The 22034-nt window shown below is 27.7% G+C and overlaps 1 protein-coding gene across 2 annotated transcripts in view; it reads left to right on the top strand.

Annotated features, from left to right (window-relative positions):
* The window catches only part of LOC100211267 (neurogenic locus notch homolog protein 4), a 50224-nt gene that overhangs the window by 8569 nt on the left and 19621 nt on the right, over positions 1-22034 (top strand). Inside the window, exons 4-10 of one of the 2 annotated variants that reach the window (XM_065796273.1) lie at positions 1528-1638; positions 2124-2234; positions 8471-8581; positions 8664-8777; positions 8855-8965; positions 9310-9411; positions 9629-9739. In XM_065796273.1, coding sequence (XP_065652345.1) covers positions 1528-1638; positions 2124-2234; positions 8471-8581; positions 8664-8777; positions 8855-8965; positions 9310-9411; positions 9629-9739 — 771 coding nt within the window. Of the gene's footprint in view, positions 1-1527; positions 1639-2123; positions 2235-6565; positions 8141-8470; positions 8582-8663; positions 8778-8854; positions 8966-9309; positions 9412-9628; positions 9740-22034 lie in introns of those variants that run through there. The other variant, XM_065796274.1, reaches the window with a different exon arrangement.

Raw genomic sequence — 22034 nt, 5'->3', positions numbered from 1 at the left:
GATCTATTTGTCACAGCAACATTACCTCCTCGAATATATGTACATTTAGATTCAAACAATATTTTATAGAATAACATAATGTCTCAGAGTACTAGATTTTGTAGACCAATTATGCTGGAGTATATAAAGAAAAATAAATAAGTGGTATTAAAAATTACGATGGAAATTGAAAAAGAAATTTTTAATTTATATCTTGTTAAAGTTTTCCTTCCAGTACATAAGTATGTTTTTATCAACTATAGTTTTGCCATTTTAATGATTGATGGGAAAATTTTAGTATACATCACAGACACTTCGACACAATATTGTTTGATTTGTCATGCTACACCTAACATAATAAGCGATCTTAAAATCTTTAAGGAAGTACATGTTACATTTGGGCAGGCATTTTGCTATGGCATTTTACCACTTCATGTTTGGATTAGGATTTTTGAATTTATTTTACATATTTCATATAGAGTTAAAATAAAACTTGGAAAGTAAAAACGGTTTTAAAAGATCAATATTTATTGAGAGAAAAAATTGTTCATGATAGGGTATTTGAAGAATTTGGTTTGAGAGTTGATGAACCAAGAGCTAGCGGATCAGGAACAAGTAATACCGGAAATTTATGCCTACGAGCATTTTCTGATCCTCTATTGTTCAGCAAAAGTTTTGGGGTATTTTTGATCCCGGGCTTCAAAATCCGCAGTTTTTTTTCAAAACATTACGTTTTGACTTAAGCATGAATTTAAATTCGAAGCATTTAGGAAATTGTTCATTGTTTGAACAATGCCTGAAAGTATCAAATATAAAAAATCCAACTGTTATCTCCGGCGCTCATCTGTATCTCTCCCTACCCACCTTGCTGCGCCTATAAGCTGGTTAAACACAAAAATAAAAAATATTGTCTTAAATCTTCATTTTACTCAATTAAGGCTTATATCCACATAAATACAACGATTATATTTTTGGACACCTGTTTGTATAGAATGTTCCCACTATAAAAATGTTAAAAGATAAAAATGAATAAAATTTTGTAACTGATTTGGCTTATTATTAAAAATGTTAAGTATAATACTCAATGTAGAACCTCTGTTGAGACGGAGTTAAAAAAAACAGTTTTTTTGTCTTTTTAGAATTTTATTGAAAAGACTAAAACTGTTAACATAACACGACTGCACTTGACATAAAAGTTTGTAAAAATCGTCTTCACTCAACAACTTAAACACATGTTTAAATATTTTTAAAGGAATACTTTTTGATCGCATTGGTAACTCCATGTCTACGTGCCTGATAACTACATCTTTTTTTGTTTTTTGAATTATAATCAATTATTTCGTTTATTTATAATATTTTATAAATACTTTTGCAAAAATAAAAATAAGACAATAGAAATAAAAGATAAGACAATATATCTTTTTTTTGTCCTACCAATTAGTTTTGCAACATATGCACTTTGTAAATAATATTAAAAGGTCAAATTTTCAAAATAGGTAATTTAGAATATAATCTTATATGTATTAAAGGTATAAAATTATATTTTAGATGTTGACAGATGTCGACCAAACCCATGTCATAACAACGGAAAATGTACGGAAACCGAAGAAGATTTTCATTGCACTTGCAATACCGCTTTTATTGGAAAAAACTGCGAGAGTAAGTTTATAAACATTTTATATTTAAAAATTACATGTGTAATACCAAAATTTTTAAAAAGTAAAAAATACTTCATAAGAAGTTGATATTGTTTAAAAATACTTTATAAGATTTTTAAAGTTTAAATAAAGATTCAACTCACCACTCTGGAGGAGATAATTTTATATATAAAAAGTATGACTTGAATCACAGACAACCGAACTTTTAAAAAGGGTTAAAAAATAGGAAATGAGCCTAATCCGGGTGAACCATTAAATATTTTAAGCAGTTTCGCAAATTCCAACTTTTTTTTTGTTAACAAAAGTATTATAAAATAATAACTTTTAATTGCAAACTTATCGTAGAAGTAATTTATTGTAATAAATGTAAAGGTTAACTATTTCTGTATACAATTATAATTTAATTCCAAACATCTCAAATGTCGAAAGGAATCCTAGATTTTTTTTTTAATCTGATATTATTTTTTATAAAATCTACGTTTTCAGCATATGATTTTTGTGATTCCAATCCATGCAAAAATGGCGGAACATGTTTAAATCTGGAAACAAAGTTTGAATGCTCATGTCCTGAAATGGCGCACGGTTTAAGATGTGAAGGTAAAAATTATTTATTTCACTCTAATTTTTTTAAATTATTTTTTACAGTAAAAAATAGGTTGTTAAAGTTTTTTAGAAACTTGTAAACTCATAAACATTACAGTTTTAGTGTATATTTTTTTAACTTTCAACTTCAAATTAGAACACTTTCGTTGATTTTCAGATCCATACTTTCATAAAATTCTTAATCAGCATAAAGTTTTCAATCATAATCAGCCATAAATAAAGGAGTTATATTATTATATATAAACCTTTTTCAATAATATAACTCCCTTAGATTATTAAAAAATTTTTCTTCCTCTTTGCTGCTACGACTAAGCAGCAATAATAAAAAAATTTTATTACTAATGTAACTTATTGTTATGTAAATTATTATTTTTATAACTCCCTTAGATTATTAAAAAATTTTTCTTCCTCTTTGCTGCTACGACTAAGCAGCAATAATAAAAAATTTTTATTACTAATGTAACTTATTGTTATGTAAATTATTATTTTTTTGAGGTTGGGAGGGAGGCAAATCCAGCTAATACAAAACATTCAACAAACGTTCATAGAACGTGTTTGAACGTTCGCAACGTTCTTTGAACGTACTTGAATGTTTTGTGTTAGCTGGGAACGCTTTAGATTTTTTTTGTTCCAAAGCTCCAACCACTGCATTTGTAATAAGTATACCCCAATTTAAATTTTGCTTTGTATCTGAAAGTATATAAGATTATTATAAATCTCAATCACCAAAAAGAAGCCTCGGTTCTTGCCATGAACAGGGCAACGACACGGGTTTCAAAGTGGGGGGCACAATCGTATATTTTAAAAAAAAGTCTTGTATATCTAGAATTTTCTCAAAAAAACATACAAAATGAAAAAAGAAAGGTTCTTTAGAAAAAAAGTGTGTGTGTGTGTGTGGGGGGGGGGGCCTGTGATCCTTCGGAGTCATCGGCCCTGATAAATATTCGTTTTGATTCATTTTTAAATTGACATATTTAACACTAACTCGACAACCTTTAAAAGAAACAAACACTAATGAATTGTCCAAAATTAGTTGCATAATTTTTTGCATTTTATAATGGATTTTTTATTACTTTTTTTACTTCCAAGAAGAATGAAGTTAGAGGAAAAAACTTGAATCAAAAAAAAAATTACATTTTTTATAATATTAAATTACTCGTTTTCCCAACAGGCATTAAAACGTTAGAGGTGTTAATGATAATTCTAAAAATAATTAATAATTAGTTATTCTTTATTGGCTCAAGAACTATGCTCAACTTAAGAGAAGCTGGCTGAAACTTTGTTTCAGGTAATTCTAGTGCTCCAAGAAAACTAAACGGTCGTGTCATAAAGCAATGCTGAGTTAATTGAATCAGCGTGGGCTTAAGAAGCAACTTTTAAATGTTTTAAGACCATGGTTATGGTAAAAAAAAAAAAATTTTTTGATTCTTGGATTGCCTCAATTGACGAAATGCTTTTGTTATGTGGAATCCGTATGACGCCGGGAAGACGGGGGAAAAGTTGCAGTTAATTTCAGAAATTCATTAAATAAAGTAAACTTACCTCTAAACAATATCTTTAAATAAAGAATTAAAGTTAAAAAAACACTTAAAACTTATATACTCTAATTTATTATATAATGAGGCTGCAACAAGAGATTTAACGGTAAAATTACGTATTTTACTTGTGTTGAATTTATATAAATAATCTAAAAAATTTTTTGTTGCATTTCAATTTGCATTGTAACTTGCGTTTCAACTTGTATTGCAACTTGCGTTTATTACTTTTTTTTTGAAGCACTAACAATATATATGATATTAATTTGTTTAGTACTTAACGTACTCATTTTTTACGTAAGTTCCTGTATTGATGAATGGCAACACTCTTAGTTGTCAACTTTACGTCTTTTCGGATTTTCTTTCACATCTGGCTCCTCATGAAAACTATATACAATCAATTACAGAGTTAGCGCTAAGATTGCGTCTATTTATTGTACTCGCTTTTTCCTTACTCCTGATTTTATTCGTTAACTCTACAAAATTAACTTTATAAGTTACAAAGTCCCTTTATAAAATACTGTTATTATATATAGGCTGGTTCTTTTAATGATGCCCTTTTTCTTCCAGACAAGGTTCAAAAATATATTGTAAATGTAGTTGGGCATGATTTAACTTCCAAGATTTTTTTTTTTTTTTTTAAACAAACGGAGACTCAAAGAAGATATGAATGGTGCAATATCACCTCAATCTTTTCATGGAGCCCCTTAATATAATAAAATATTGATATTTCAAATTATGAAATATTCAAAAAGAGTTATAAAATTCTATTAAAAATACAAAAGTAATAAAATAAAAAATATTTAAAATAAACTAAAGATATAATAAGAAAGTAAATCACTTTTACATTTACAATGATTATTCAGTTTTAGGTATATAAAGAAATAAATACAAACATATACAAAAAGATATAATAATTAATACATTGAAAGATACGTATATCACTAGTAACTACTAAGAATAGTAAGTAAAATTCATTTGAATAAATTTACAAAATTGTCTCGGAATTATTATTCCGCAAAATTAAAAATGTGTTTTTTTGCTTGAAATTTAAACGAGTTTAATGGTTTTACCATGATTTGCATTAGTTTGTTGAAAAGAATTCCATTACTTAGGTTCTCGATATGCTATTGAATATTTTGTATATTTATTTAATTTCCGTGGCAGTTTATTGGAATTTGATCGATTTGTTCTTAAGAAATACTTTTCATTTACATTTTTCTCAAACTTACAAATAAAATTAGCTGGAGTTAGGTTATTAACATATTTATACATGAAAACTAGGTGCTGATAAAAATTTATTTCGTATACATTCATCATTTTCATATTTCTCATTAAATTTAGTATGCTCTAATCTTTTTTCCCGTAAATGAGTCTACACGCATGTTTTTGTAAACTATGTATTTTTTTAAGTTTTGATGGTTGTGTACTAGCCCATTTAATATTAGCATAGTTAATGAAAAAATGAATTAAAGAAAAGTATATTAACTTGAGACAAACTGAATTTACATATGGACGAACTTGGCACATCAGACCAATGGTTTTAATAACTTTTGATTGTAAATTTTTAATATGGGGAAGCCAAGATAAATTATTATCAACAAGTACTCCTAAAAACTATTATAAAAATTATTATCAGCAAGTATTCCTAAGATTGATAGTTTTAAGATTACATCTCTTTCTATTTTCTACAAATAGTTGCGGCTCAAACAAGCTATCATCTCTTTTTCAATTAACTAAAAATTTAATCTCGCGTCAACCATGGAAGAGTTTGTTTTTATAGCATGTATAGTATATATATAGCAACATTGTTTTTATAGCAAATATACAAACTTTTAACTACAGAAATTTAAATATTACTTGATGCTAACTAGTTTTCATTAAACTCACTAAAGACTAAATATATTTTATTTCACTCAAACTAACAAAAAAACGTACGAACATCAATTCCACACTCAATAACTTTTTATGCGTCATTATTTAACCTATATTGATTTATGTCGAATTTTTATCCCTAAAATTAAAAAAACACGTGAAATTTAGTCTTTTCTTATAGTCGTTAAATTTAGTTTAGTTTGCAGTTTCTATTAGTGTTTTTATTTTTGTTTGTCAGTGAGAGTAGAGTTGATTGCGCTTTTTTGTTGTTGTTGGTTAAGGCAAGGACGACCTTGGTTTAAAACGTAAAACGTCCTTGGTTTAAGTGAAATAAAATGTATTTAGTCTTTCGTGAGTTTAATGAAAACTGGTTTGCGTTAAGAAATATTTTAAATTTCTGCAATGAAAAGTTGGTTTAAAAGATCATCAATAGAAGTAGATTTGAACAAAAGAAACTTTTTTATTATACTTTTATATCATTTAAAAGAGCTCTGTTTTTTAAAAACTCAAAATTTAAAACTCAAAACTCTGTATAAAATATATATTAAAAAAATACTATTATAAAACGTTTGCTCGGGTGTTTGCTTTTTACATTTTAATGAAAACATTTTATCTTTTTTTTTACTCCGACATCTTTAGTTTTATTTGTATTAGTTTTTCTTGTTTCTTTGGAGATGTTACGGATATGAGGTCCATTATAAATAGTGGATCCCCGTTTACCCCGTTTTTAATAGAGTTTATTTACAAACTTCACCAAAAATAAACCGAAACCAGAGGACTGGACTTTATAACCTAAATAAAAAACAATAACAAAAATTTATTTTATGTTGTATAACAGCACTTTTCTGTTTAATTTGAATACCACGGTTGATTGATTTTCACCTTATGCAGCTCTTTGCTCGAACTTCACACAGTAGGATAGCTATCATATGTTGAGAATAATTAGGTAGGAAATTTACTATGAAAGTAGAGGGGCGGTTTAATTAATAGTTCAACTTGCTAAGTTTGTTATACTATATAAATATGAGCGATAAGAATACAAAAATCCTAAATGCAAAATGCGATAAACAAACCATGTTGAACAAGAAATAAAGTATCTAGGAACAATAAAAGAACGTGAAGCATTGTTCTCTTTTAGTTACGAAATGTTTTTGTTAATTTCCTTACACATTACTGTTCTATTAATATGGCGGGGGAATGCTGATACAACAGAAAGAAAAAATACGCGCTACGTAGAACCAAGAAGCAATCAAAATCAACCAGTAGTTTATCACTATGGTCACATTTTAGGATATGTTACTGCACACAGACGGAGTATTTCACCAAATGAGTCAAAAAATTCCACTGGTAATTTTCTTACTACTGTAAATGGCGAGTTAGAAGACAATTTTGTTTCAAATAACAGTTATGTTGATGAAAATGAAGATTCAAAAGAGCAAGGAAGTGAAATCAATAAACTAAACGTGCAAGTCAGAATTTCTAAGGATGATGTTAAATCGAATGTCAAAATATTTGACAAATTTGAAATACCTATTTATCATAATGGTTTTGACGAACCGAAAACGGTCGATGAACCGAAACAAAAAAAGCAGAGAAAAAGAGGAAAGTTTTGTACAAAGTTTTTTTCGCCAAAATGTTTATTAAAGCATAAGTTTAGGGGAAAACTGTTTTATAACAAAAATCAAAATGATCTTCCTCTTAGAGTTTTTAACGAAAGCGAATCTTCGTTTGATATTAAAAAGTACACTAACAAAAATACTACGGATGACGACAATAATCAAGATTATTACTCGTTGGATCAAACAAAAGTATTTAATGGATTAAATAAAACATCAAAATCACCGTTAAATATTTTGTTTCCCAATCGTACTATATATAAAAAATACATTCCATTTTCTAAAAGGCGTTTTTTAATTCTTCAAAAATTAAGAAGAAACTACAGCTTGAAACACTGCAGATCGTGTAACCACTCAGTTAAAAATATCGTTGCCATTAGAAACGATCAAAATATTTTTAATCAGATAACTACTTCCAAACATCGCCATTTTCAAAATAGTTCTACAGAAGATTTAAAACGAGGTGGAATTAGGACAATAGCTCCTCGCCACCATGATAATAGTAGTGTGGATTTTGTTGAAAATGGAAATGAAGTTACCGAAAATAATGGTCGCAATCAAGTTATTAATCCAATTGAACATGATATCACTATCCATTCCAATAATAATGACCTTGAAATCCCTGGCAAAGAAGTCAATCTTGATTCACAAAACATTTCAGATTTAGACGGAAGAGACTGGAATGAAATTGTGAGTGGAATTCGAGAAGCATCACCAGAATATAATCACCAAAATGATGACACTAATTTTGATACGGATATCATGCTTACTCACCATATTAAAAAAGGTCTTCATAGTTTACATCCTAGTGGAAGTTTTCATGTTCATACTGCACCAGACCATCTTAATATCCATGTGCATGAATATGATTCAGGTTGGAGAAAGAGTTTTCAGTCATGTATTTTATTTATTTTTATATATTTATTATTTAAAAAAAAATAACGAATGTATAAAAATATATACTATAGAGTACTTAGTTTTTTCATTATTCATTTTTATAGCACTAATAATAAGTTAATAACTATATCTATGAAAAATACATATCACAAACTAAAATCGTAATTATAACGCATTTACTTGTCTTTTATTACGTACATTTTGATATTAATAGAAAATAATGCTTGTATTTGCAATTAGGGTTTTTAATATTAAAAAAATTTAAATTACTTTTTAATTGTTTTTTAATATAACTTTTTTTATAAAGAAATTGATCATTGTCATCACTCACCGTGCGAAAATGGAGGACAGTGTACAAGTACTTTGACTGGATATTCGTGCTCTTGTCCTGAAAGATATACCGGCGTTACATGCAAAGGTATTATTGATAGACCTTTAAACTTATTAACAAATTTATTTTATCTTTAAATTTCTAACACTAACAAAACTCATGCTTTTAGAACATCTTGGGTACTGCGACCCAGATCCTTGCCAAAATAGCGGGAAATGCTTGGATCTTGAATATGGTTTCAAATGTAGCTGTCCGCCTGGTTACCATGGAGAAAAATGTCAAGGTATTTTTCTAAAAAAGTAATTTATAATTTTAAGTACGTTTTAAATTTTTTTTAAATTTTATCAACGTTTTCTCAAGAGTTTTCGCATTGCTTTTCTTCACCCTGCAACAATTTTGGAGCATGCATTGATGTGAATCACGACTTTCAATGCATTTGTCCGCACGATTTTTTTGGACCTACATGTGAACGTAAGTTTTTTTTGAACCTACATGTGAACGCAAATTTTGTTAGTAGAAAATAAAAGGGTGACAGCAAAATTCAATTTTTATTTAAGTACTGGAATATTTTCAAGACGCAAAAATGGTTTTTTTATTTAAAGAATACTTATAAGTGTGTGAAAAAAATCTCAAAGTTGTAATTTTGTCTTTTTTTTAATTCATATCTTTAAAGGGAAAATTAAAAGAAAATGCTTTGAAAAATATAAGAAAATTTATTTAACAAAGATCTTCATTTTTTTTTAGAAAAAATTATTTTAACTTTTACATAACATAATTTTTCCAATTTTGCTAATTTTATTATTAATTACTAATAGATTCTCATAACTCATGTTCTCGTTGTGACCCAAATGCAGAATGTATAAAAGGAATCTGTAACTGTTTGCCTGGTTATATAGGGAATGGTCGCGTTTGCGAAGGTAAAAAATGTTTAGGCAGTTTGATATTTTTTTTTACAAAGAAAGAATTTTTATTTATTTACACAATGTTTTAAAGTTAGATGAGTGAATCAACGAAACAAGTTAGTGAACATACTCAACAAAATAAGATATATTCAATATAATACTCTCCATATTTTAGCTAGATTATATTTCTACTTCTAAAATAATATATTAACAGTATAACCTTTGGTTATAGTAGCCTCACGCTGTCATCCAAACCCATGCGAGAATGGAGGTTCGTGTTTAGATAAAGATATTGGATTTGAATGCACGTGTGCATCAGGTTACACTGGAAACAAATGCGAAGGTGAGCATATCAAATTATAACTATTCATCGTTAATTAATGATTAATTTGTTAATGAAAATTAAGTTTTTCATGTTTTTACTATTAGTTTTATTATTATAAGTCAGCGGAAGTTGGTTATTTGGTTAACGTTATAATAATATAACATAATTGTCAGGCCTGGGTCTTTTTTCTTTTTTCTTTTTTTCTTTTATTCATCGTGAGAAACTTTTACCATGTTTTAAATAAAAGTAGTAAAGAAGTTGATTTAAAGTATGTTGTTTTCAACACTTTTAATCTTTAATTAGTTTATTTCAAGTCTTGAGATTTTTTCAATTTTAAAAGTTTTAAAAAGTTTAAATAGAGTTGTTGGACCACATGCAAAAACACTCGAAATCTTAGTTAAAACTCGGTAAAAAATAATGCAGAAAATGGTCTGCTTTGCCACTATTGATATTGATATGAAGAAAAAGAATTATGTCATGCATTTTTTTAGAATTAAAAAAAATGGTTTTTGTCAACGTTGAAATAAATTTCAACTTAATAGTTTGTAATATTATTAAATAAAAATTATTTTATATTTTATCTTATTTTTTATATTTTATTTTTATGTTTTATATTTTATTTTATATTTTATTTGTATTTTTTCTTTTTATTTTATATATATTTTTATAGATACAAATTATTTATTATTTTAACTTTTTGTTAAAGCTATTTGTCACCAGTTTTGAAATGAACTATCTACTAATATTTCTTCTTTAAATATGCAATATGGCATCATGTACATTTCTCTCTCTTTCTCATGGCTGTGAACCAAAATGTCACCTGTGGCGTAACTATAAATTTGGGCCTCCCCTCCTCCCCCCCCCTTCCCGCCAAAAAATTTAAGGGTTCCTCTTTCTTTAAATTTTTTCAAAATATATTTACAAATGAAGTATCCAATATTTGCTTTTTTTATTGAGTTAATATGTTATATTACGAAGTATATAAAAAATATTTATTTTATAAATTTGAGAAATAATCTAGAATCTTTTCTCAAAATAATTATAAAAAAAAACGAACATTGAAATTATGTTTAAGAGATGCATATTTAGTAGCAAAAATTAACTTTGCCTCACTTATGGAAGAATTTTTATTTTCATTGTAGCTATACTATCTTAAGACAGTAATTCTTAGAACGCTATCAAGAAAAGAACAAAAAATTGAAGAAATTTTCTGAGAAACTTTGTATTTGTTGAACTACTTTAAATATAAACTTTTCTTCTTATTCGCAAATTCCGCAATTACTTTATCTAATTCTAATGTTTGTGCTTTTTCATTCTCTATTGCCAAAAATGCACAATGTTTGAAACGCTCCTGAGACATGCTATTTCTTAAATATGATTTGATAATCTTTAATTTGCTGAAAGACTTTCAGCACTTGCAACTGTCACAGGTATTGTCACCAATAGCAATATTGCTGTGTTTACATCTGAAAAATCGCACTCCTTAAAACTGTATTTGATGAGTAGTATGTCAGCTAAATCTTTTAATGTAGTTGCTCTTGTGATGTCATTTTTAATAAAAATGATTGTATTAATTAATAGGGTTGGAAAATGTTTTGTCAAATCGTCTGGGTAACTATGTTGCAATAATTTAGCTGATTTAATTAGATCATCTTCAGACAATTTTATTAAATTTTGAGGTTGCAAAAAATTAAAAAGATTTAAAAGTTTTTCCATTCCAGTAAATCTATCATTTATTTGCACGTTAACAATATGTATGGTCCTATAAAAAACATTAATTTGAAATCTTTTTTCGGCGCATTCGTTTAAATCATTTCCACTTAAATCATCAAAATGTCTTGCATATTTGGATTGCCTCTTAACGTTAAATGTTGGTTTTATTTTCCAGTTACTGCAACTAGTAACAGCCTCTAATTTAAATAAATCGTAAATTGACCAAAAATCTTTTAACTTGAATTTCAGAGCAGCAAACAACGTGGCCGCTTCGTATAGATCTATGTACTTTTTTTGTAAGTTTTTTGAAGCATAATTTACATTCGTTAATATGTGATACATAATGACGCAAATAAAAACGAATTCAAAGTTTGATATTTTGTCCCTTAATTTTAGAGCTTCAGTGCGTTCTACTCTTTTCGAATATTTTAAAGAAATTTCAGTTAAAGTTTTAACTATATCTAAAAAGCGTAACTTTATAGCTAATAAAGAATTAATTCTTGAAGATCATCTTGTTGGGTTTAAATTTTTTAATGTTACTTCCGACTCACCGCTAAAACTTGATAACAAAATCATACTGTTGCCAAAAAAGGAGTAAATTTCTTGTAAAATTATAAAAAAATTGTTTACTTCTCTACAACCAGAAACAGCGTCATTTAGAACCAGCTTTAAATTGTGACTCGCATAATGAACATATTGTGCAGATGGCTGAATATTATTTATTTTTTTCTGAACTTCGTTATAAATCCCGTTCATCACATTAGCTCCGTCATATCCTTGACTACGACACTTTTTTAAATCTATTCCTTTATTTTTAAGCAATAATAACAATTGGTTGGTTAAACCTACCGCCCAATGATCTTTTATTTCATAAAAACTCAAAAATGTTTCTTTAATCTCTATTTGACAAAGTTGAGTGTCCTGTTTACGAATTATGTAAACGTATCGAAAAATTAAATTTAATTGTTCTTTTCTAGATACGTCTTGAGTTGTATAAAAACTATAATAGAAAAAAAGGCAGAAATATTTATTTCCAATAATAATGTTTTTTCTAAATTTTGGCTTAAACATTATATCACTTCATTTTGGATAGCTGGACTAAGATATTTTATAGCGCCTTTAGGCTTATTGAGTACTTGCTTCATTGTATCGTCGTACTTTGACAGCAAATAAACATGAGACAAAAAATTGCCATTGTAAATTTCATCTGCCAACACTTCACTATAACCTCTAAATGAAAGTGAGTTTTTTGTTAACATTAAAGTGATGTTAAGCAACTTTTCTAATACCATCTTCTAAAATGAAGCTTTATAACGAAATAATGTCTCTGTATCCTCATTAAGTGTCCTGCTTTGTTTCCAATGATCTATACTTGACATGCTTCAATATGTTTTGGGCTATTAGCATGACTTTTTATTTTTTTAATTAGCCCTTTCCAGTCTCGAATTCCCAAACGCCATTGGTTATTTTTATCATTTGAAAATAACCAACATGTTTCACAATATGCTGAGTCCAGAAATTTGGAATAACAGAGCCAAAATCGCTGTGTTCGACCAAATTTATATGCACAATAATAATAATTTGTGGAAAAATGTCTACAACTTTGTGAAGGATCTTTTTTAAATGGTCCTTGTGGTTTACATCTTCCAGAGGAAATAATAAATCTTTTTGTGCTATCATCAAGAAATTTTTCTTTAAAATATCCTACATCTGTTATTAGTGTATTTAATTCCTGAAATATATTCGGTTCTGGGTCTATTTCTTCAACTTGCATTGCAGTGGTAAGATTGTTAGGATTTGCGAAAATATCTGCATTACTTTTATAACAAGATTAATTATGATCTTTCGAAATTTCATTGTGTTCTCAGTTAATTGAAACAGATGACATTTCTTCTTGTTGGGTTGCTTTAGAAGTACTAGTAACGACATTGATATTTTTATCTGCAACTACTTCACTAGGTTTCTGTTATACTGATGAAAAAAATAAGGATATATTTTTATTGTTTTTACGTAATCTATCATCAGCCTCCTTTTTTAATTTCCTTTTTCTAGCTCCACTCATATAAGTTCTTTTTGAGCCCATGCTGTTGTAAGAAAAATATTTTATTAGAACAATTATAGCTATGTATTAACCCTATAGATATAAATATATATAGCTAAATATTTTTGAATAAATAATAGACTTAATTTGTATTTATTCTTTAATTCGTATTTTGAGTCCGCCCTTTTAATTTTATATCAAATACGTACACATAATTTTTGTTTCTTTGTTAAATCGTACTATCCTCGTACTATAACAAAACCTAGTGTGTACTCAACACAAAAACATGGTTCTACCTATATCGCGTTTATATACATTTTTTAATTTAAAAATTCAAGATCTCAGTAATTAATTTATATAGGAAATTTTAAATCGCTAGAATAAAATTGCAAGATTTTTTTAACAAGCAGTTAAAAAATATTACCAATATTATAAATATAACTAGTTTATTATCTATAAGCTAAACATTTTAATAACTCAACTTTTTGTAATTAAAATTATAATTGTATGATTTTTACTGCTTTGCATGAATGCATATAAAAAGAAAAGGACTTACCTTCTAAATATAATAATATCTAATAATTTATACTTAATTTTCCACTTCAAAATTACCTTACTTTATTGACAAATACTAAAGTACTAAATTATATCAGCAGTATTTCTATAATTGATAGCGTTAATATTCACTAATGTTCACTAATATTCAATAGAAATTCTATAATGGATTTTCTATTGCAATTAAATTCTGTAATAGAATTTCTATTGAAATTAAATTCCTTAATAGAGTTCCTATTATAAAAAAATAATCTGTTTTTCATTTGAGAATACGTGAAAAATCTCGTATTCTCAAATGAAAAAAGCGGTAGCTCCAGGGCCCTACCGCCTTGCGGGGTTGTGCTCCTCCTAGTTACGCCACTGAATTCCACACTGTTTATTATGATTACAAATTCAAACATCATTGAAACTTCAAAACGTTAAACCATAATCTATTAACAACTAAAGTTCTTCTCTAAAATTTACCTGGTCGCTTTAATTATTTTTCAGAAAAATTTGTTTATAAATCTGATAATGTTATTTCCTAACTCTCTGTATTTCTGATCTTCTATTTATCTAATACTGTTCTCTTTTCGGTTATGTTATCATTATTATTGTTATTGTTATTAGAGCTATATACTTTTATAATTGATATTATAATATTTATTTTTATAATTATTACAACTTTTATACCAATTTTTCTTTTTCTTCTTTATCTTATTCTTTATCTTCTTCTTCTTTATGCCAATTAAAGTGGAACACATTTTTCTGCACCAGTGGAAGCTAAAATATAAACTTTTTGCATTCTGAATAATTTTTTTTATATACGCAAATAAAATAAATTTTTTTTGTTTTTTTATTTTATTTGTTAAACATTTAATTGCGATTACAATCCATTATAAATTGTCGCATCGCCGAGCGTCGTGTGACAATTTATAGCTTTTTACAAAAAAAACTTTTCGAAGAATATTGCAAAATGAGAATTAAATCGATATTTAAAAAAAATTTTAAGAATAAAATAAGATCATATCAAATAATAATTAATGCCATAAATAAATTAGATAAAGAAAATAGCATACAAAAAAATTGGGAAAATGTGATCATCATTGTATTCAACTTTTATATTTTTAACTTACTTAGTAATTTAATTTACAGTGTAAATTAAAATAATTAAATTGTTTTTTAGTTTTTAACTGATTTTATTTTTTTGATCTATTTTAATTGACTCTTAAATTTCATTAAAAATTCAGAAACAAAATAAATCAAAATCCTGTGTGTTATAAATATGGTAAATACAAAAATGGTTTCTTAAAAATGGTCCGCGTTTTGATTAGCAAATATATTCCGCAATTCTGAATTGAATAAGAACTCAGTTTTGAATAAGATTTTGATGCAACAAATCGATTTATAGAAAACTTTGGAGCATATTTGTGATGTATTTCTTTAAAATAAGTTTCCAAGATTTTGGGGGACAGTCCCTATTTTGTTATTTACATAAACTTTAAAACAAGTCGGGTGTTAAGTTTGGAAATATTTAATGCACAAGTATACGTAAAAGAGGTTCACAATAAAAAGTTCCAAAGCTCTAAATTCTAACTGCATGCTTTTGTTTTGGTTATTCAGTTTTTATAGCTAAGTGTGGTTAGTACTTATCCATACAATATGCCTATATTTGCATTCTAAAAAGTTTCCGTCATACATAATGTAAATTTTCGCAAATTTTTCGCAATCCCTGATTGAGAAAAGTTTGCCAAATTGCTTAAACTATAACAGTATTATATTTAATATTTTTTAGAATTTCCTCAAAATATATTTTGATAGTGAAAAAAATACGGCTGAATAAAGTTTAGTATTTTTTGTTTTTGTTTTAAAGGTTTCATTGTTTTAGGAAAAAAAAAAGTAAGAATGATGAAAATAGATTCAGTTTTTAACTCTTTTCCATACTTTCTTATTTCATGTTAACCTACTGGAAAGAGTGATTTAAAATTTTGGCGTAAAATTTACACTAACCGTAAATCTATAAAAAACAAGCAGTGTTTTTTAATATTTAGCGGGATAACTATAACCGTGTACATTTTCCGTGCTTTTGGCAAAATTCTTTGCGAGGAAAAACATTCTATGATTAATTTTTTCTAATAGTACAACTTTGTAAAAAAATCATTTTCCTAATCAAATTTTGTAAAAATTAATTCCAATAGTTTATTGTGACACGTTTCGACTTTCTGCGATTGATCCCACAAGCGACCTACGCAATTCTGTTGTATACTTGATAAACTTAGTTAATATAACTGTTAATAGACTCATACTAACAATTTTCACTTCTTTCGCTGACTCTAAAATGACTCTTTTTGTCGGTCCAAGTTCTTTTGAAGTCATTATTTTCGATTTTGGTACATGTTTTATTTCTTTCTCGACCACTTTAAGTATAGGACTCGATTTAGAAGAGTTCATTAAGCGATAAGTTAAAGATAAAATCAGGTTTATAAAACCACGACACGAATAAACCACAATGCTTTGAAAAGTAACACTTGTAACTACCACGTATAAAATATTAAGAGTGTCCGAGAGTAAAAACGCAATAAGTTTCATGACCTGCATAAAAAGATATCTTTTCATGTTTTCGCAAAATTGTTTGTTACGATATTAAAATTTTTGTATGTAAAGGATTGCGCTTACACGTTTAAAAACATCGTATGATAAAAAATAAAAACAGTTTACATATCGACTTATTTAACTCTGGCTGTTTTCTTTATTAGGTTTGTCATCTTTAGATATTGTTTAAAAAAACCATGTCAATCAAATTTTCAATTAAAACCACTGTGATTTTTATAACTAAAATAGGAGAAAGGTGATGCAATTAAAACATTGTAAACCAATCATATTAAAATTTAAAAAGTAAACAAATCGTGTAAAAATCATCTCCTATGTTTTCCACCTGAACTTACTCGTGCGTAAAATTAGTTGAGAAAGAGGTTATTGAATAAAATCTGTAATGTGTTAGGATTGTGTAAAATTATAATGTATTGCCTCTCAGACAAAAAAATTTCAAAACCTGAAAGATGGAAGATATAATTATGCTATTTTAGCATAAAACAGCATAGTTATATCGTCCAACTAATTATATACCGAAACAGTGGAGACGCTTGTATTTCTTAATCGTATTTTGAACTTGTGTAACATAAAATAAAATGAAATTTAGAAAAAGAACATTTCTAAATAAGTGACATCATTGGTTTAAAACTTTTAACTGACTGTTTACAAAAACAACTTTTATAAAAAAAATTATTTTTATAACAATACTCGGTTCGTTTGTCGAGTACCCGAGCAGTCATTTTTACAATTGTCTACTCCTGATCTCGTATTTTTGTACAACTGTATATATACTCTTCGCTAAAATGGCTGCTAAAATGGTTCTTAAACAAATTGCGAAGAACAATAGCAAACTGTCAACAGTCTTGCAGTTGAACTTTTTTCTTTATATTTCGTGCGCTCATTTTTATTAACATGATATATAAGCACACACACATACACACACACGCACACACAGATCTTCCCGGATGTTTTCTGGTGATGGGTAGCGTAAAAACTCTCACTTTCAAATTTTAGCCAATAATGTTTACCCTTGTCCCAAGTCCTGCAAAAATACTTATATTTTGGTTTTTCAAAGATTTTAAATTGTTTTTATTCTATAACTTTTTGTAAGTAAACAAACAAGTAAAGTCAGTTTAAACTTTTATTTCACCCATATGTTCAGAAAAAAAATCAAAGGCCGTGATTAATATGGGAATAATCAAAGGACAAATTTAATATGGGAATTAAGACATAAATATAATATAAAACATCATAAATAAATTTAAAACTTCCTTCGAATAATTATGTACATGTACATAATTATGAGTCAATTAAGTTTATGTTCAAAATGCCAAATTCAATTGTTGGGGAACCGTCTGGAACAACTACCTTCAAACCGAATACCAAATAAGCATGAGGTATTGCATTACTTTTTCTTTTTGAAAGAAGGACCTATAAAACATGTTAAGTACTCTATTAGTAATACAGTTATATCTAATAAGATAAAGGACGAGCTGTGTGCTATAGGGAAGAAAATAGGAGTAAAAACACAGAGGAACGACAAAGTGAAACAGAAATATACAAATTTGTATAAATCGTATAGAACCTTAACCAAGCATAAAGGTAGAAATGATGAAAAATCACAGATGTTTTTAAACTGACTAAAAGTGTTTTTTTATATTGCGCATCAAGAAGCAGCTGATATTGTTAAGTGTGACAAATTAAGGAACACTAAACAAAAAGAAGAAGACTTAATCTTTTTAGCTGCTTTAAAGAATGGTAAAAAAGCCGTTTTAGGCTCTGTTGACAAAGATTATACAATAATTGAAAAGTTGTAAAAAAGGAATCGAGTAAAAAGTACGCCAAAAAAAAGTTAATGAGCAATCAACACAAGTAATTTAAGAAGATTCCAGAGAAGATGATGATCTAGATTATACAGATGAAGAATTTCTTCCCCTTAAAAAAGCCTAAGAAGGAACTGTTTGTTAGATCACTTACTAGTCCTTTAAAAGCTAAAGAGATTTGTCAAATGGCTGACCGCTTGAATCCATCCCTTAATCAAGCAACAGGGATCACAACTGCAATACGAAAAAGGAGTGGAGTTGATTTAGACACTGTGACTATTTCAAAAACTTTGTGTCATTGATATTGTCAAGGAAATAGGGCCATAATGGAAGATGAAATAAAATCATCGTTTGTGGCTTTTAAGTTTTGTGTTTTGCTTTGGGATGGGAAAGTGATGGAGGATCCTCACAAGAAACGGTCAGATAGACTAGCAATATTAATTTCAGGAACTCAAGGCTACCAACAAGGTAAATTGTTAGGCGTTCCAGAAATAGTGGATAGCACTGGGTCTAGCCAAGTCACAGCTACATCTTCTTTTGTAAAGCTATGGGATTAAGCAGATAATATACTGGGTGCGGAAAAAGTTCCCGTACAAAAGCATAATTTAAAAAAATTATCTGTATGGTGTTTTCTTTCAATATAGTGTGTTTTTAGTATTCTTTCGTATTTTTTTAGTATTTTTTAGTATTATTTTGTTTTAAATTAAAATGTAATTTGTTTCTCGTCTTGTACAGGAACTCTTGCTGTTTTTGCTGTTAATATTTTTTACGGGAACTTTTTCTGCACCCTGTAGTTGGATTGTCTTTTGACACAACTACTTCAAACTCAGGATGACAGAATGGTGCATGCGTAAAAATTGAAATTATTTTAGAAAGAAAGTTGTTTTATTTTGCATGCAGACATCATATACTAGAAAGACTGCAGAGCGCAGCCTGGCAAGCGCTATTTGGACGTAATCACAGCCCAAGTAATGAATAATTTAAAGAGCTCCAGTAAAAATGGGACTCTATCTTGGACAAGGATGACTTCAAATGCTTCAATGTTAAATTCAGAAATATAAAGCTACAACAAAACTCTTCAATTTGACATATTTTTAAAGAGCAGCTCAAGAATAAGAATTTCGAACTAAGGGATGATTACAAGGAATGCACATTCCCGATAGAGGTATATATTGGCGCAAGCCTGGGGCCTTTCATCATGCATAATGGATGTCTTCGGTGATATACGCTGCTAAAATGTACTTCTTTAGAGATACTATGGGCTATAACAAAGTAACTACTGCGAATCTGTGAGATATACGTCTTTTTAATGCTCTTGTGTATGTCAAGCACTGGTAAACATGCCCCCTTGGAGTTGACCCTCCTTTTAATGACTTGAAACTTTTCAATGAGTCGCAGGACTTCAAAATCATCAACAAGGAAATATCAGAAAGCTCCTAAAAGTCTTAAAACAATCAAATTTTCAAAAAATATAAGAGTTTTTAATAATGTTGCTGAGAGAGGCGTAAAATTGATGCAAGGCTTTTCATTTTCCCTCACAAAAGATAAAAAAACAAACGAAGTGTGTTACAAGTTGAAAACCACAGAAAGTGTTTTACCAATTTTAGAAAGACGACTTTGAATAATCGTTAAACAAACTTTTCAATTTGTAATAGCTTTTTGTATTCCTTGATATTCAAATGTAAAATAAGTTGGAAAATGTGTTGTTGTTTTTTTTAATGAGATTAATTTTGATAGTTACTCAATGTTAGAAATATCAATAATACTATATATGAGAAATACCAATAAACGTGAAAAATTAGTAATATTTATGATAATTTAATCCCCATATTAAACTTGTTATCATGGCTATAATTTTTTTTTCTGAACATGTATGTAAAAAAAAAGTTAAAACTGAATTTATTTGTTTGTTTACTAATAAAAAGTTATAGATTAAAAATAAAAAAAAACCAAAAATAAGTCCCCTTTTTTGGGGGACTTAAAACAAGGGTTAGGGTTAGCATTTTGGGCTGAAATTTAAAATTTAGGGTTTTTACGCTACCCATCAACAAAAAACAGCCAGAGAGATCGACATTTTTAAGCTTTGGTTTTTTCGGAACATCCTATAATATATATATATATATATATATATATATATATATATATATATATATATATATATATATATATATATATATATATATATATATATAAATTAGTAGAAAATCGCTTATCAAATTTTTTTTCATTTTTCACTGAGTTTTAGTGAAAAATGAAAAAAATGTAAGACTTATCAGAAATGAATATTCAAATTTATAAAACTTCAATTTATACCAAAAGACACCCCAAAAACAACATGCTCAGTTATATGGCTATAAAGTAACTGTTCAGCTTTACGTCAATAAAATTTAGTCAAAATTACTAAAGTTTTTATTCCATAAAGTTGACCAATTACTGATTAAAAGCAATTGCTTTTTTTTATTCACCCGGCCTCATATAAGAAATTTTTGATACATGAATAATGCAGCAACAAAAAAACAAAGATAACAATGTAAGGCAGGTTTTTACAAGCGCTTCAAATTTAAAAAATTGTATAAAAGTTTTGAATTTTTAAGTATAATTGCTATAAAATAGTGGTTTTTTAGACTACTTTTGCAAATCCAATCCAGTTAACTTTTATATCGTCGGTATACAAGGGAAATGCACTAAAGTCCAAAAACATCATTTTGAAATAATGAGCAAATAAGTTTTTGCGTAATAGTTAATAAAAAAGTCTTAATAATTCATTTATAATAATTGATTGATTAAATTTGTGTAGTATATCAAACGATAGAGAATTTAAAATACTAAATAGAGTGGTATAAATAACTCCATACTGCCAAAAATGGACTTAGTGCATTTCTTGTATTCCGACGATATACTCTATACATAAATCAAACCATGAGGTATTTGTATAAATTTTGTGCAAATTTAGTGTAAAAGATTGATTTTGAATAAGTTTTTGTTAATGCACCCCAAAAAATACCACATGTTGAATAATACATTTTAAAAGTTTTTTTTACAAGTTTTCCTTCCACTTAAAATGATTTTTAAGTGGAAACTTAAAAATCATTTTAAGTGAAAGGAAAACTTGTAAAAAAACTTTTGGTAGCATAACAACTATTTTATGGTAGATATTTTTTTATATAAGCATAGCGCTTATAAGCATATGGAGGCTCAGATTTGGAAAAAAAGTAAGCATTTGTAAGCATATTCCTGAGCCTCGAAAAACCATTTAAAAGATTTAAATTTTATTTAATTAAAAATTTTAAATATATATTTTTTTACATTTAAACCAACAAAAGTAACAAAAATCGACTTTATGAAGTAATGAAGTCATTGTGTTGCAAAACCTAAACCTCAATTCTTGATCAGAAATCATAAAGTTTTTTATTTCTCTCTCTCTCTTTTTTTCTCTCTCGCTTTTATTGTGTAGTTTATTTAATACCATATTCAAAATGTTTATTTTATTTCTAAGTCTTTTTTTCAGATGCTATTAAAAATAGTAATAATCATGTCAACAAAGGAGAAATGAGTGCAATTCGATTGCCGTTAGAAGCTGTTGAAGCTAGTGTTAAATGCGAACATTGCA

The sequence above is a fragment of the Hydra vulgaris genome, chromosome 04 (genome assembly GCF_038396675.1).
Source record: "Hydra vulgaris chromosome 04, alternate assembly HydraT2T_AEP".
Taxonomy (NCBI): Eukaryota; Metazoa; Cnidaria; class Hydrozoa; order Anthoathecata; family Hydridae; genus Hydra; species Hydra vulgaris.
The sequence above is the reverse complement of the archived record's forward strand: the minus strand, read 5'-3'. Positions and strand labels throughout refer to the sequence as shown.